The 13,584-nt window shown below is 45.9% G+C and overlaps 1 protein-coding gene across 2 annotated transcripts; it reads right to left on the reverse strand.

Moving 5' to 3' along the window:
• Nucleotides 1–806: 806 nt before the first annotated feature.
• On the reverse strand, nucleotides 807–13,001 carry TRMT10B (tRNA methyltransferase 10B). Of its 2 annotated transcripts, XM_006272073.4 has the most exons (10): nucleotides 12,910–13,001; nucleotides 12,259–12,426; nucleotides 11,953–12,160; nucleotides 10,803–10,911; nucleotides 9,422–9,546; nucleotides 6,904–7,056; nucleotides 5,410–5,488; nucleotides 4,208–4,275; nucleotides 2,729–2,852; nucleotides 807–1,291 (listed from the first exon to the last, which is right to left on the reverse strand). In XM_006272073.4, exons 3-10 carry the CDS (start codon nucleotides 12,145–12,147, stop codon nucleotides 1,185–1,187), a joined length of 960 nt encoding a protein of 319 aa, XP_006272135.1. In that variant the 5' UTR covers nucleotides 12,148–12,160; nucleotides 12,259–12,426; nucleotides 12,910–13,001; the 3' UTR covers nucleotides 807–1,184. The 2 variants fall into 2 exon arrangements, with proteins under 2 accessions (XP_006272135.1, XP_014465831.1); XM_014610345.3 differs by lacking the exon at nucleotides 12,259–12,426 and having other exon boundaries at nucleotides 12,910–12,977.
• Nucleotides 13,002–13,584: the final 583 nt, after the last annotated feature.

Raw genomic sequence — 13,584 nt, forward strand, 5'->3', positions numbered from 1 at the left:
AGAGTCAGCAAAGCTGCAGTGGGTGACACCTCTGGGTGGGAAGGAACACTATCCTTAAAAATAAGAACTCCCCCTCTATTTTTAATGAGAATCAATAGGTACCTCCAAATCCAATGGCAAGCATAAAAGTGCAATTTGTGGATGAAAAGTACTAGAATTTAAGGTGAAGGGAGGGGGAACCCTCCAGCTCTGTGCAGTTCATAGGTGCTGTTTGTTATGTCAGTTCTGTTACATACACTGGTTTGATTTGTGTGTACAAGGTTGTAAGGTAAAATGGAATCTCCTATACAGCACTCTGGCTGTGTGAGGAAGCCCTGATGAGAATGAAAATACCCGACTGTCAATCTACTCATTTGTTTAGGGGGGTTCTTTTCCATTTAAATGGGAAAAATGTATTCGGGCTACAGCAGCACTGGATGTGCTACTGCACCCCAAAGGAAAACCTTCCCTTCTGCTTCTGAAATTTCCTGATGGTGTATTCCTGCCTGCTCAGCCTGTGGGATAGGAATTGGAGAGGGGAGAAGATACCAGCCTGGAGTGTCTTCCCTGGAAGCACACACGCAGGAGTACAAACAAAACCTTCCTAAGTACTTGGCCAGTTTAGGAAAGAGATGAGATGATGTGGTTGCTTGTAGTGTGACAGGAGAGTGGTATCAGAGAGCCAAGGAGGATCCCTTCCAGCCTTGTGTTCCTAAACAGGAACAGCATGGGGCTTTATTAAGGGACACCATTACTTTTGCTACTGTGTTCTGTAAACTGTACCTTGCAACTATGCATTGCTTACATTTAACCACGTGTAAAGCAAATAAATCCCTTAAGGTTTTTATGTCTTCTCCAGACTCCACAAAAGAACAAGCACAGATTGGAGAGCCATTTACAAAATAGTCTAGCAAGCCTCAGCAGGAAGTAAAAATAAGTTCCAGTTGGTCTTTATTGGAGTCCCAGCTGGTCTTCATTTGAGTCCCAGGGTGTAGGTAAAGTCATTTTCCAGCAATATACCAATGAGGTAGAATGTATCCAACTGAAAAGAGGTTTAGATTATGCTGCATTGTTCTGTACACAAAGTTTATGCTGGTGCCTCTGCTTGAAATAATCAAGGTAGAGTTTGCCTCTTGTCTGTACAGCCCGTTAACATCACAGAATAAAGAATCTTCTTGTGCACTGCCAAGCAGATGTGGTTTCAGTCACTTATCAGCATCTGGAAGAACATAACCTTTTCCAAGAGAAACTCCAGTTTTCAAGGCTTCTGGCCAACTTTTGGTCTCATAGTAGGTTGATAAGGCATCAAAGACTGTCAAAAAAAAGTGATAAAGGTCAGCCCAAATAGAGATAACTGGAAATCTGGGTTCATTTTTCACTGGTTTGAAAAAATCAAGTCAGAAAAAAAATATAAAGTGTTGCCATCACAGTGACCATGGGTTTTGCACTGGCCTTTGTTCGGATTTGGTGAGTGGACATGTCAAGAAACTTGCAATGTCCATCATTTCCCCACCCCCATATTCTCAAAGGTGTTTCACTGCCATAAACCAGCAGCTTTGGGAAACTCTGACATCTAAGTGACAGTCATATCGCCATTCTGGCAACTCACCACGGATCAGAACAACCAGGGCCTCCTGAGAACCATCAAAGAACATACCAGCCTGTTTCCACTAACTGCCACAACACCATGTTAGTGTTTCCTCACTGCCTAGCACTTTTGAAACAAGAAAATGTTCAGTTATAAACCCAGGCCATTGTTTTCAAACCTGGGTTTCTGAAGAGAGGCACATAAAAGCAAGGGAGCCTGCATATACACTTGCCTGCACCTAGCTTCCCCTACACTCATCTTAGCTAGTAGTATTTTGGGGTACGCAAGGTAGTGTCATGCAGAGATTCCTCAATATAGTATTGAGGCATTAGCATAAGCATCTGCAGCTATACTGCTTCTGTGCCATGCAGGCTCCTGTGCACAAGGTAATACATTCACACCTTGGTCAAGGCCTCTGTGCTCGGTGCCATGTAGACTAACCTTCATCCCCCTCACCCCTGCCACTACCTCTGTAAGACAGCAGCAACTCTTTCCTTCAAACCAATCCTCCCCACTGGGCTCAGTAAGGCAGTTCTGCACCCAGTAACACATCTGGGCAGGGGAATTTCAGGCATTGTAACCACCTGGACAGTGGCTATAATACTAGTGGTGCTCTGCAGTCATAAAAGACTGTTCCTGGACAGGGTGTCCTTGACCATCAGTACCCCAATGTATTGTTCCTATGTGCTAACCCAGGTCTCTCAAATTTGGCATTGGCCTAATTCTTAGCCAAACCCTTCTTCCGCCTGCAACAGGTACTGTAAGTGCTCCATTCCTCTTCTTGCTTTAATCTAGCCCAACTCTGGCACCTCCATTTGCAGCCAGCTGTCTGTTCAGACAGCTGACCAGTCACCAGTAGTCATTACTTTCCCATTCCTCCACCTCACTGCAGACCAAGTGCTCACCAGAAATTAAACGTGGGAGCCCAAGCCTCTTAGGAAGGTCAAGGGGCAGAAGGCTGCTGCTCAGGAGCGTGGAAAAGCTCTAGTAAAGAGGTGGAGCCCACAGAGACTGCACAACCCAGCCCAGCAGTTCACTGGGAATAAAAGTTCCTTTAGCTTCTGGAAATGGGGCAACCCCGAGCTGTAATCAGAACTCTGCTGGCCCCACATCCTGCAATGGTGTTGCCACACAACTGCGCTGGACAGTCTGGCCCCTTACCCTGATTGATGGCTAATATCTCGGAATGATAGTTCTTCTCATTAACGTTCTTCACCATGTACTCTCGGATGGGTAGCCGGGCTGTCTGCAAAGAATGTTCTTGTGCCTTCCGCAAGGTCAGCTTCTACGAGGCGAAATAAATTATCACACAAACGCTTCTATGCAGTCATACAGCTTGCTAATGCACTGTTGTTTGCTCACTGGGGTGTTACATATGCACACATAGCTTGGGAGATGGGCTTATGCCCTTTGTATCTGGCCAAAGATAATACAGAGACACCAGAGCCATCCCTGTCAAAAATCCTACACTCCTCCATCCACTATAGGAACCATCCTACCAGATTAACCCACAGGTCTGGCATGGTCTCTGACAATGCCTGGCACCCACTGTCTGTGACAAGAAGCTACAGAAAAACGTACTCATAAGGAATACTTTTTCCTGTCCCCCAGTGAATAGAAGCTGGTTTGTGCCCTGGAGCATTTAACATATCTCTTCCAGAACTTTGAAGGAAGCTGCCAACCAGTCATGCTTTAATATACAGTAATGAGGACCCCCGCCCCACAACACACAGACAGTACAGAGAATACTTGCCAGCTGCTCTCACTCCCAACCCCCTCTCATTAGAGTTAAGGTAAATAAGTGGAAAGGGATGAATTCCAACTGCACTTGAGTTTACATGGCTTTGATCTCTCAATCTAGGTTTCAGCATGAATATACCACAAGGACTCAACTGGTATGATGTGCTTAGTGACTCACAAGTCCAAGGGCTTCTATACATGTGCACAGAGCTTGCTCTGATGTGCTGGAAATCCAGCACATTGAAGCAGAGTCAATTAATTGAGACCACTGGAGCACACAAATTGACGCGCTCTGGCAGCCTTCCGCATCATGTGTATCAGCATCCCAGAGCATCTCTGCGCTGAAAAAATAGCAGTGGGGTGCTTTGAAATACAACACGTTCAATGAGCTTTAGTTCAACGTACCTCACCGCCATTTTTTCAGCATGGGGATGCATGAGGACACTGACACATGATGTGTGAGCTAATTAAAATGCCCAGCACCTCATCTCACACCACATGTAAAAATGCCCTAAGATATCAGCAGTCTAAGATATTCAGGCAATTCTATCAATAAGTGTTTGGGGAATGGATGGAGAGGCTCTCAAGGGAATTTGGCTCCTTCCTCTCAAGCAGCTTCAGCCAAGTTATTTCCTCCATGTGGGCTCAGGCAAACCATCCTCCCTGTATGATGCCATTAATGGACCCCACAGGTTTCAAGGCAACATACCAGATAAAAAGTTGGTCACTTAGAAATTCAAGGGTAAAAGAGCAGGATGCATTCAATGATCTGATCATGCTGCAAGCAAAGAAAAGAAAATGGCCAGGCTGCATGCAATATTGTCCCCAACAGCTCCAGCAACACTCGATTAGGAAAAGGCTCTGAAGAGACAGAATTTGGAAAGTCTTGGGTGCACTTACCTTCTGAATGCTTTCATCCACTAGCCCCCCAAGGATGTATACTTTACTTGAATCGACATCCTCAAGGACTAGAAGCAAAATGAAGCACAGATAGGTAAGGCAAGTGCCACAGGAAGATACACCCCAAACCCGCCCGGAAGTAGTGAAGCTGCAGCACTCAAATGTGTGAGCTCAAGCTGTGACTAATACTCCATACTATTCTTGTAGTCAACCCCCTGCTTCAAAACTGTGCTCCAGAATCTAAGATTGCTTTGGTGGGGAGTGGGGTGTGACATTAAAGTCTGCCTGAGTCTTCAGAGAGCCTGAAAGAGCAGTTCAAAAGTTGTCTGAAAATGAAGAAATCTATAGAAGCCACAATAGCGTGGCTGTTAACCATTTCACTGCTGATAGATTTGATAAATGGTTAGTTCACTTACCCTACAATTCCAGCCTCCTTCCCATGGCACTCCTCAGATCACAAGTCCCAAGCTCAAGCTTCTTCTGTTCACTGACAAAACCTACAGCCCCCTTCGCTCCTCAATGTTTGTAAATCAGTTATGTATTTTCAATACAAAATTCTGCAGCACATTTCAATCTGATATCAAGGTACCTAACAGAGTGGATGTTGCAGTGACTGTATTGGAATCATAGAAAATTAGGGCTGGGAAGGACCTCAGGAGGTCATCTAGTCCAACTCCCTCTCAAAGCAGGACCATCCCCAACTAGATCATCCCAGCCTAGCCTTTGTCTAATCAGGTTTTAAAAACCTCCAAGGATGGAAATTCTACAGTCTCTCTGCTCCAGTACTTCACTACCCTCCCAGTGAAAAAGTTTTTCCTTATATCTTCCCTAAACTTCCCTCACTTGAGACTATTGCTTCTTGTTCTGTTGAACAAGTTTGTTAATTTCTTGTTCAATTCAATAAAACCTAACATGTTAAACAATTATAGGACAGCCGGCTGGAGATTCTGTTGCTCCAAAATGCATAGCATAAAATTTAACTTGAGTTAGACACAGAGCATGTGGCACCTTAATTCTGTTTAATTCACTGCTGAGATATCTTAAATACTGATTATTGGAGATGGGTTAAGAATTGAGACCTCAGCTATACTGGTTAGAAACTGATTTGTCTGAAGTAGTTTAAAACCTGATTTAAGAATAGCTTAAAACCATGACATTTTCTTACATTAATTACAGATTTTAAGAACAAGCAAAATAATTACCATTCTCAGAGTCTGGAGTAAGAAAAACAATTGTCTCTAAAGGAAATAGATCAAGGTAACTTTCCTGAGTTGTATCCATCTGGAAAATACAAGATAGGGAAAATAGCTAAAGTTAATCTGCCATAGGACGCAGACAAGGTATCAAAACTGGCAATGCTCTTGATCATTTAAACTGAGATTAAGATTGTTTGTCAGAAGAAACTAAACAACGTTAGTTATATGTATATGCCCATGGTAATAATTTCCCAAGATTGCTTCTCTGTTTTCACATAATTCCCTTCTCCTTTCCTGACCAACCTTAGCAGGTATGTATTGAGGGAAAGGTCTCAACAGCAATCTTAACTACAAAAAATACTGCATGCCAATAATTAGAATATCATCTGAGATGGAACTCTCAGTTTCATATTCCACCCCGACCCCTTCTCTCCAAAGACTTCAGTAGGAACAGAAGTAATTTTTTTTTTTTTCAGTCCTGCCTTGGACCCCAAGCCATAGACCAGGTCTTCACTGAGTCAGACACTGCACAAACACAGAAGAGATGGTCACTGCTCAAAAAAGATTACAGAGTACTGTGGGTGGGTTTGATTCCCTGGACAGGAGAATGTGAATTCTAGTCCAGCCAATCAGCTGTGTGGCAATTTGTACAGGAAGTCATTTAGGTGACAAAGTTTAGGTCAGCTGCACCTCTGCAGTTCCACTGATGGCAACAGCATTTTGCAGGAGTAACAGAGGTCACAATAAGACAACAGTGGATTTAACAGATTTAACTGAGGTCACAGTTTTGCCATATAAAATCTTAGTTATTGTAAGGACAGGCTAGAAGACAAGTACCCAGCTCAACTCTCACATTCTAGCTGAGTTAGCAAGGCAAGGCTGTTAGAAAAAGCACATGTTTATTGTCAGTTGACAAAGCTAATCCAAAGTCGAAGATGCAAGAGGCACAGGGCCCCTACAATGCCATATTTTGGCATCACTTGTCAAATATAATCAAGCATAGAGTCAAATCTTAGAACACAGAAACTGTGTTCATCAAGGATTCATTTCATTCTGTGGCCATAGCAAGATGCTTTGGGAGAGGGGACAGGAACCCCAAAAAGAGAGGGATGTTGGATGGTCTCATCCCAGAAACCAAAAAATACCAATGTCCTTCTCTTTTCATTTACTTTGCAGCAGTTCTACAGTCAACCTATGACCAGACTGGAATGTAATTCTCTCCTTTTCTCTGACTTTGAATAAGATACCCTGGTCTCATAATTTTAACTAAGCCATAGAGAGACTCAGTCCGTTGCTAATCTGCTGGGTATATAGAAAGGTAGGGAGGAGGAAGAGGAAGGTTATATTTTTGCGGTGCTGTCTTCAGAAGAACTCCTGTTTAGTTCACATTGCTAGAAATCACTATAGCGATATGTTTTGCTAGGTGGTAGAAGACAGTGGACGCTGTTGGGCAGAATTCCTGCTCAAATGCCAGCAGGTGCTTTGACTCCAGGTACTTACCAGATAGTTGGAGAATCCATCATTCATTCTGAAGCACTCATCATAAACCAGACTGCCTGGCACAAACCCCGTGAGGCAGATCCAAAATGGCTTTTCAGCTTTCTTGTTGGAACCGTACAGCCTCCTTATCTGAGCGGCAAGCCGACTTACTTCCTGCCAAGTGATAAAAAACACCTGCTCGCAGCAGTTTCTCAATAGTTATGGGCTAAGAGCCCATGAGGCTGCTTGCAAGGGCTCCGCTAGGAGATATCCCATCAAACCATGGATGTGACCGATATTGTAGAGGGAGCTGAGCACCTACACTGTCAAATGGATTTGCTAACAGGTATTTTTAAAGGATATTCTTGAGGGCAGTGAAGACTTATGCTCTACAGCATGGTGGCAGGACTGCCAAGGCTCCGTTCTGCCCAGTGTGGCACAGCAAATTGCCTCTGGGTCCTCACAAGAGGCAATACTGTGAGCCAGGTGCTTCAAGAGCACACTGCATAGTTACAAAGCAGGCTAGGTGACTCAAGGCCCTATCAGGTACTCAGAGGGGGAACATCACACCCACATACACAGCAACCCAGGAGTCCAGCAGGGACTGCACAAGTCCACAGGGGTGTCAATGGGAACCAGTGTCCATGCCTTGTGCTGAGAGATCTAGCCAACTCTGTGTACTCTAAGTCCTTCAGGCTCGTTCGATAAGTTTGAGGAGTAACAGGCACTAGCTAGCTGGTGTCCCCCCTTGAAATCCTCATCATTAACCTCCGACCTTCACTCTCATTCTTATTTTTTCATCTGTTGTCCCAGGTATTCAATCGTTATGCGTTTAGTAGCCTCCCACAAACCAATGAGGGGAACTTATAGTTTTTTCCACTTATAGTGGGTCTAGGCCAACCATGCCTTGTGTAATAAATAGTTGGGTTTTTTCGAGCAACCATGTACCCTGCAGCATAAGAATAAAGCTCTGCAGGACCACCACATTTGGCAAGAGATTTTGTCAGTGTTTCTGAACCAACTGGCCCCAACCTCAGTCTCTATCCCCAGGGTAACCTGACATGGCTTGAACCTAGGGAAGCTTTCCCCTCTCCCTCCAACATCCTTTAAAATTAAACACTTTGTCGCAGGCACACTGCCATATAGGAAAACAACACAAAATCACCTTTCAGAAACAGTTACACAAATAGAGCACCGTCACTACCCAGGTCCTGTAGCAGAAAGCCCCCTTTTCCTCTTGCCTGCATTTGCTCTCCTCTCTTTGGATATGTTTCCCTTTTTCTACCTTTTCTTCCTTCCTCTCTCTTTCACTTTAAGATAAGGAATTGTATTTTAAAATTTGTATGTGTGCATTTTGTATCTCCCCTTGTAGTTTGGTATTTTTATCTATTTGTGTGCCATGGCATTTGTAGCTTATATTTTATACTCCTCACCTTTCAAGGGGGGACACCAGCTAGCTAGTGCCTGTTACTCCTCAAACTTATCGAACGAGCTAGATCTCTCAGCACAAGGCATGGACACTGCTTCCCATTGACACCCCTGTGGACTTGTGAATGTATTTAGTTTCATAAGTAAGTTATACATTGTAACAATGTTAACAAAGGGCAGGAATCAAACTGACCTTCCCTGTATCATGCTAGCCCCTGAAAGAGAGAGTGAATCAGTGATTGAATGTGTAACGTGATTGAATGTGTAACATGGAAGCAGACAGCAATTATCACCTGGAAGCTGCAGATCAACCATCGGAAGAACTCAATAGAAGACAATGTAACAACCGGGAAATCTCTAAAAGTCACTGATCAAGGGCTAGAAGCCCTGGCCTGAGTTACTCAGCCCAAAAGTTGGTCTCTGGCGTTGATTATCTCCAGATCAACTGCTCCCAGAGCCCTATTCTAAATTCATCAATGGACTCCCAAACCTGCACGTACATGCGTATGACCCCTGGGCCTGACAGATGCCGTCCAGTAGCCACCGAGGGGGGGAAGTCCCACGAGGGTCAATGACCCCTGGATTGGGCAAACCTGAAAACTGGGGAGTCACCAAAGTCTGCCAAGGACAGATAAAAGGCAGTGAAAAGTGACCCTCAGTGGCACCCTCTTGATCTCCAACTCGACCAGACCTGTCCAGCCAGAAGGACCAGCCGGCGACCCCCTTCTAGAAGATAACACCACGCTGAAAGAAGCTTCAACAACAGACTCCAGCGCTTGTAGGATAGGTATACCTGACTCTGTAGCCTGCTACTGTGTGTGTGCTACTGTGTGTGTGTGTGTGTGGGGGGGGGGGGGGGGGGGGGGGGGGGGGACCAGCCCCAAGGTTTATGATTACAGTGTTTCAATCTGCCTAATAAACTAGAATTTTAAGGATCCCGAGTTGGACATTTGTAGCCAACAGTCCAAATCCTGCAAGTGGGTCTGGATGCCTGCACTCTGCCAAGTCCTACCACCCCCCATGGAGACCCAGCAATTAGCGCACGGCACCTTGCCTGCCAACCTCACAATACAGTTCAACCCGAAGCAATGGCCCCTGCAGCAACTCCTACCTTCCTGGTCATGTGACCAGTCATACTCAGGTCTATACACAGCCGAGGCCCACGCTCCTTGGCCTCCAAAAGCCGCTCCCTTGTAATTGCCTTTAAAACGCGCTTGCTGTGCTGCTCAGATGAACCTGAAATGCAAAGCCATATGTCAAGACCGGGGAAGAAAGCTGATTTGCTGAAGTTATTTCAAGTACCTGCAACATCACCATAAATCATTGGGTTCCATCATTTTCATAGGAGCCCTTGGAGATGGACTAACCCAGGGGTGGCTAAACTGCAGAATACGTGCCACAAGTGGCACAGGCAGCTTCCATGCGATAGGCAGCAGACTGGGGAGGGGACAGGAGCACAGCGGTAGATAGGGCAGAGAGCAGAAAACAGCAGTAGATTCAGCAGAAACCGTATGGCAGAAAGCAGAGCAGCCAACCAGGCAGGGGAAAAGGATCGGAGCGGATCTCAGAAGGATGTGGATCTAATTTGTGGCACATCTGCCAAGAAGGTTGGCCCCCACTCAACTAGCCAATGGATGACCCCTGTCATGGTGCCTTTCCCCCACTTCTCATCTATATTTTTCAGTGTTGCCCTGGATCTTTTTTTCTTCTATCTTAATTTTACTTGCTTGCTTTGGGTTCTTCCCCTCTGTTCCTCTGGTGTCCCCTTCCCCCACCTGCCAGCAGCCACTGTCTTCTGCAATCATCAAACTGATCTCAGCCAGGGAAGCACAGGGAACATAGCAGTCCAAGAGAGACCATTGTGGAAGACCACAGGGCCTGACACTGAGGGGCAGGGCCAGACCACAGAGGTAAGGCAGTAACAACTGAGACAAGTGCAGCCATTCTGGGGACGATCTAGAGTTACACAACAGCTTCCCTTATTCACCCCTCACCCCACCTCTGCTTCACACATGCTAAACTAGTCAGGAGATTCATTTATAAAAAGCTGATATCACTTTTTTCTGTGGATTGAGCATCTTCAAAGAATTGGATTTAAAGCCACACTACCAGGAGTTTGGACTAAATCTGAGTGCACTGAACTCTAAGAGGCAACATCCCAATTCAGTATTGGGAATTCAGTGTGATATGAACCTCTGCAAGTTTATAAACATATCTTTACTATAGAGTTAATTTCTGCCCCACCTCCATACAGAAACTCTAACTTGTGTGCCGCTGCTCATAAGAGAACACCACTCAAGCTAGCACAATCCCCCTGCATTTTAGGCGTGGCTGCTCTCACCAAAGTGAGAAGAGTTACTGCAAATGTCACCATTTTGAGTTAACTCCACAGTGAAATCAATCAACACACGCAGACAAATGCCATGCTGCTGCACAGGAGCCAGCTCACCCCAGCTGAAGACCCAGCCCTATTGTTTTCTGGCTGCTTGTACCTTTATCTTCACCATGTTTGGCTTTTCTTCTCTCTCTTTCCTGTTTTCTCTTATTCTTCTTTGCTGTAACTGTTCTTTCCCAGTGTCTCTGTTTCCTTAGAACATTCCTCTTTTAACACAAAAAGAGAACAAAGAAGGACTGAGACTTTCACAGAGCCCCAAGGGATCTAAATATTATCAAGTTACACCACTTTTCTAAAACTGAGATGCAAACTAGAGTCCGCTTTAAAAAACGATCATTTTCAGCCATATTTAGCACCTGCGGATTTATTCGCCCACAGCCTTTAGTCCAGGAACCTGCATGTGCCACTTGAGTTTCTTCCTTGTGCAACATTCCTTGTGCCTGCAAAATTGTGCAGGCAAATATTTCAGAGGGATTGAAGTACCCTGAGCTTAGAAACCAAAATTTCATTGTGGGTTAAAGCAAAAAAAAAAAATAGTTTGAGAGGCTTTACGGCCTAAAAACAGTAATAGGTGAGAAGGAAAAAGACACTGAGTAAGTCTGTTCTTTGAAGAAGATCCCATTCAAAGACAGCAGGAACAAGCCTCAGTCTAAAATATTTTCCTGTTCCAAGATGTGCCCACCACCACCCTCCCAAGTGAAAGGATCCATGCTGTTTTCTTCCCCCACCAAACAACATTCACAAACGACACTCCACACGTCTTTAAAATGAAAAAATCAGCATCCCCCATTGCCTTCCTTAACCAAGTTCTGCAACTCAGATAATCAAAATAAAGCTTAGAAAGACTGAATTTCCTTTGGCCATTTGTTCTATTCCCCCATTTTGCCCATTTTTGCTTACATGGATAAAGCAAGCCACTTAGTTTCACCATCCCAGACCCAACCTCTTCTGCTTTCTTGGGTTTCTAGCACTACCAGGGAACACTCACATGGTAAAAATCCCTGGGATCATAGAGAACAGAATGGCTTGTTTTAGTAGTTGTTTTCAATGGATCCAGTGCCAGCAGTGGGGGTTCACACTACAGTGACTGGGCCTGTTGGAAATTTGACCTCCCGTATACTAAGGGTATTAGGCTTTGAACGTCCACCTGTGCAACCTTGTGTGCTCTCACAAGCCCCTTGGCTGCCAGGGGTGGCTCACCTAGGTGTATTGAAAAGACCAGGGACCCTAATTTGCAATGTACATACCGAGACCCACATCTCACATCCCACAGGAAGGTCCTTTGGGCTGTCCCAGCCAGTGTCGATCTGCAGGAGACTTAAGCTTTCACAGACATCCTCCTCATGCCCTCCATTTTCCGGGCAGATTGCCCCACACTCCCAGTCTTGGTCTAATGCAGCCATGAAGTCACTGTGCTCTGTCTCCAGCTCTGCATGTTTCATTTTTTTCTTTGCCCTGAACATGCCAGATAGAGAGAAGGGGGTCAGAGTCTAAAAAAAGCAGCTCACGCCAGCACCAACCAAGTTTATTTCTAGAGGCCAAGCACACCATACCTGCCTTCTGACTTCCTGGCCTACTGCACCCAGGGAGGCAGACGGGAAACCTCGTAAGTCAGCATGAAGTTGCACCCCATGGAGTCACACCACCTGCAGTACTCCAGCCAGGAACACACAGTCCCAGCAGCAAGTCTGACTGGCTACATTTATCAGCCCGGCTTTTGGCTGAAAGCAAAGACAGTGACACAACGTGGAATCAAGAGAGGAAGTGCACGCTGCACAATCAGCAGGCCTGGCCATTTACCCCTCTCTGTGGGAGACAGCCAGGATGAAGCAAGGTGGGTAGGGTGGCCATCGTAGAGGGCAGTCCGGTTATCTTCTAGTGATATGTAACTGAATGCTTTTATGTCCTCTATTTTTCTCTTGAATGGAAAACATTTCTTGAAAAGAAAAACAGAGGCCATAAAGGCGTGCGGTTTCATATCAATAGCAGACAGAGGAGCAGAAAACCAGACTATCCTCTGTGATGCCCCCACTCCTTGCAGCCCTCCTGCTCTGGGATCCCGTGATTCCTCGCTCCGGCCCCAGGGGCTTTCCCGGGAAGGGCTGCGAGGCTCCCCTTCCCCAGGCCGCCCTCTCTCCCAGCCCCAGCCCCAGCCCCAGCCCCAGCCCCTGCCCCTGCCCCTGCCCCTGCCCCGCACGGCTCACCCAGGTGGGAGCAGCCCCAGTCGCTAGCGCCCGGGCCAGGACCGGGCCAGCCACGCCAGTGCGCAGCTGAAGACGGTCCGCCCGCGCTGCATGCCGGGAGCTGTAGTTCAGCTGGCCCCGCCCCGAGCTCGCCCACCTCTTTGAGCCAGTTTGTCTCCGAGGTGCTGCCTGCCCCCAACTCCATGTTTTTCACTCCAAGTGCCCCAAGAATTCTTCAAGGGTGCTATGAGTGTGAGCAGAGAAATGCAGGCTTGTGCTCGTCTCCGCCTGGCAGGTGGTAAGCACTGTAATAAATACAAATCAGCAGTTGAAATTGGGTGCTGCCCAATTTAGAAAAGCTATGGATGGGTACCTCCAGTTTAAAAGGGTGGGAACCACTGCCCTAACTGCTCAGTGACTATTGGAAAGGCGGGCGTGCATGCAGTAAAAAAATTAATAAGTAAAATAAAAAATCTTTCATCACATTTTCTGCAAAGTTGCAGGCAATAAGTCAAAGAGCTCTTTGTGTCTGTGAAGCCCCAGACTGAGTTTTGCTAAACTATGCCCTGTCCATTACCATGGCATCTCAGTTCTCTTCCCCTTGGCTTCTTCCTTCACCTGAGAGCAAACCCTTGCTTTATTTCTACTCATTACTATTTTTAACCACCTTGTCCTTTGCAGTGATTTTGGGGCTAT

The sequence above is a fragment of the Alligator mississippiensis genome, chromosome 3 (assembly GCF_030867095.1).
Source record: "Alligator mississippiensis isolate rAllMis1 chromosome 3, rAllMis1, whole genome shotgun sequence".
Taxonomy (NCBI): Eukaryota; Metazoa; Chordata; order Crocodylia; family Alligatoridae; genus Alligator; species Alligator mississippiensis.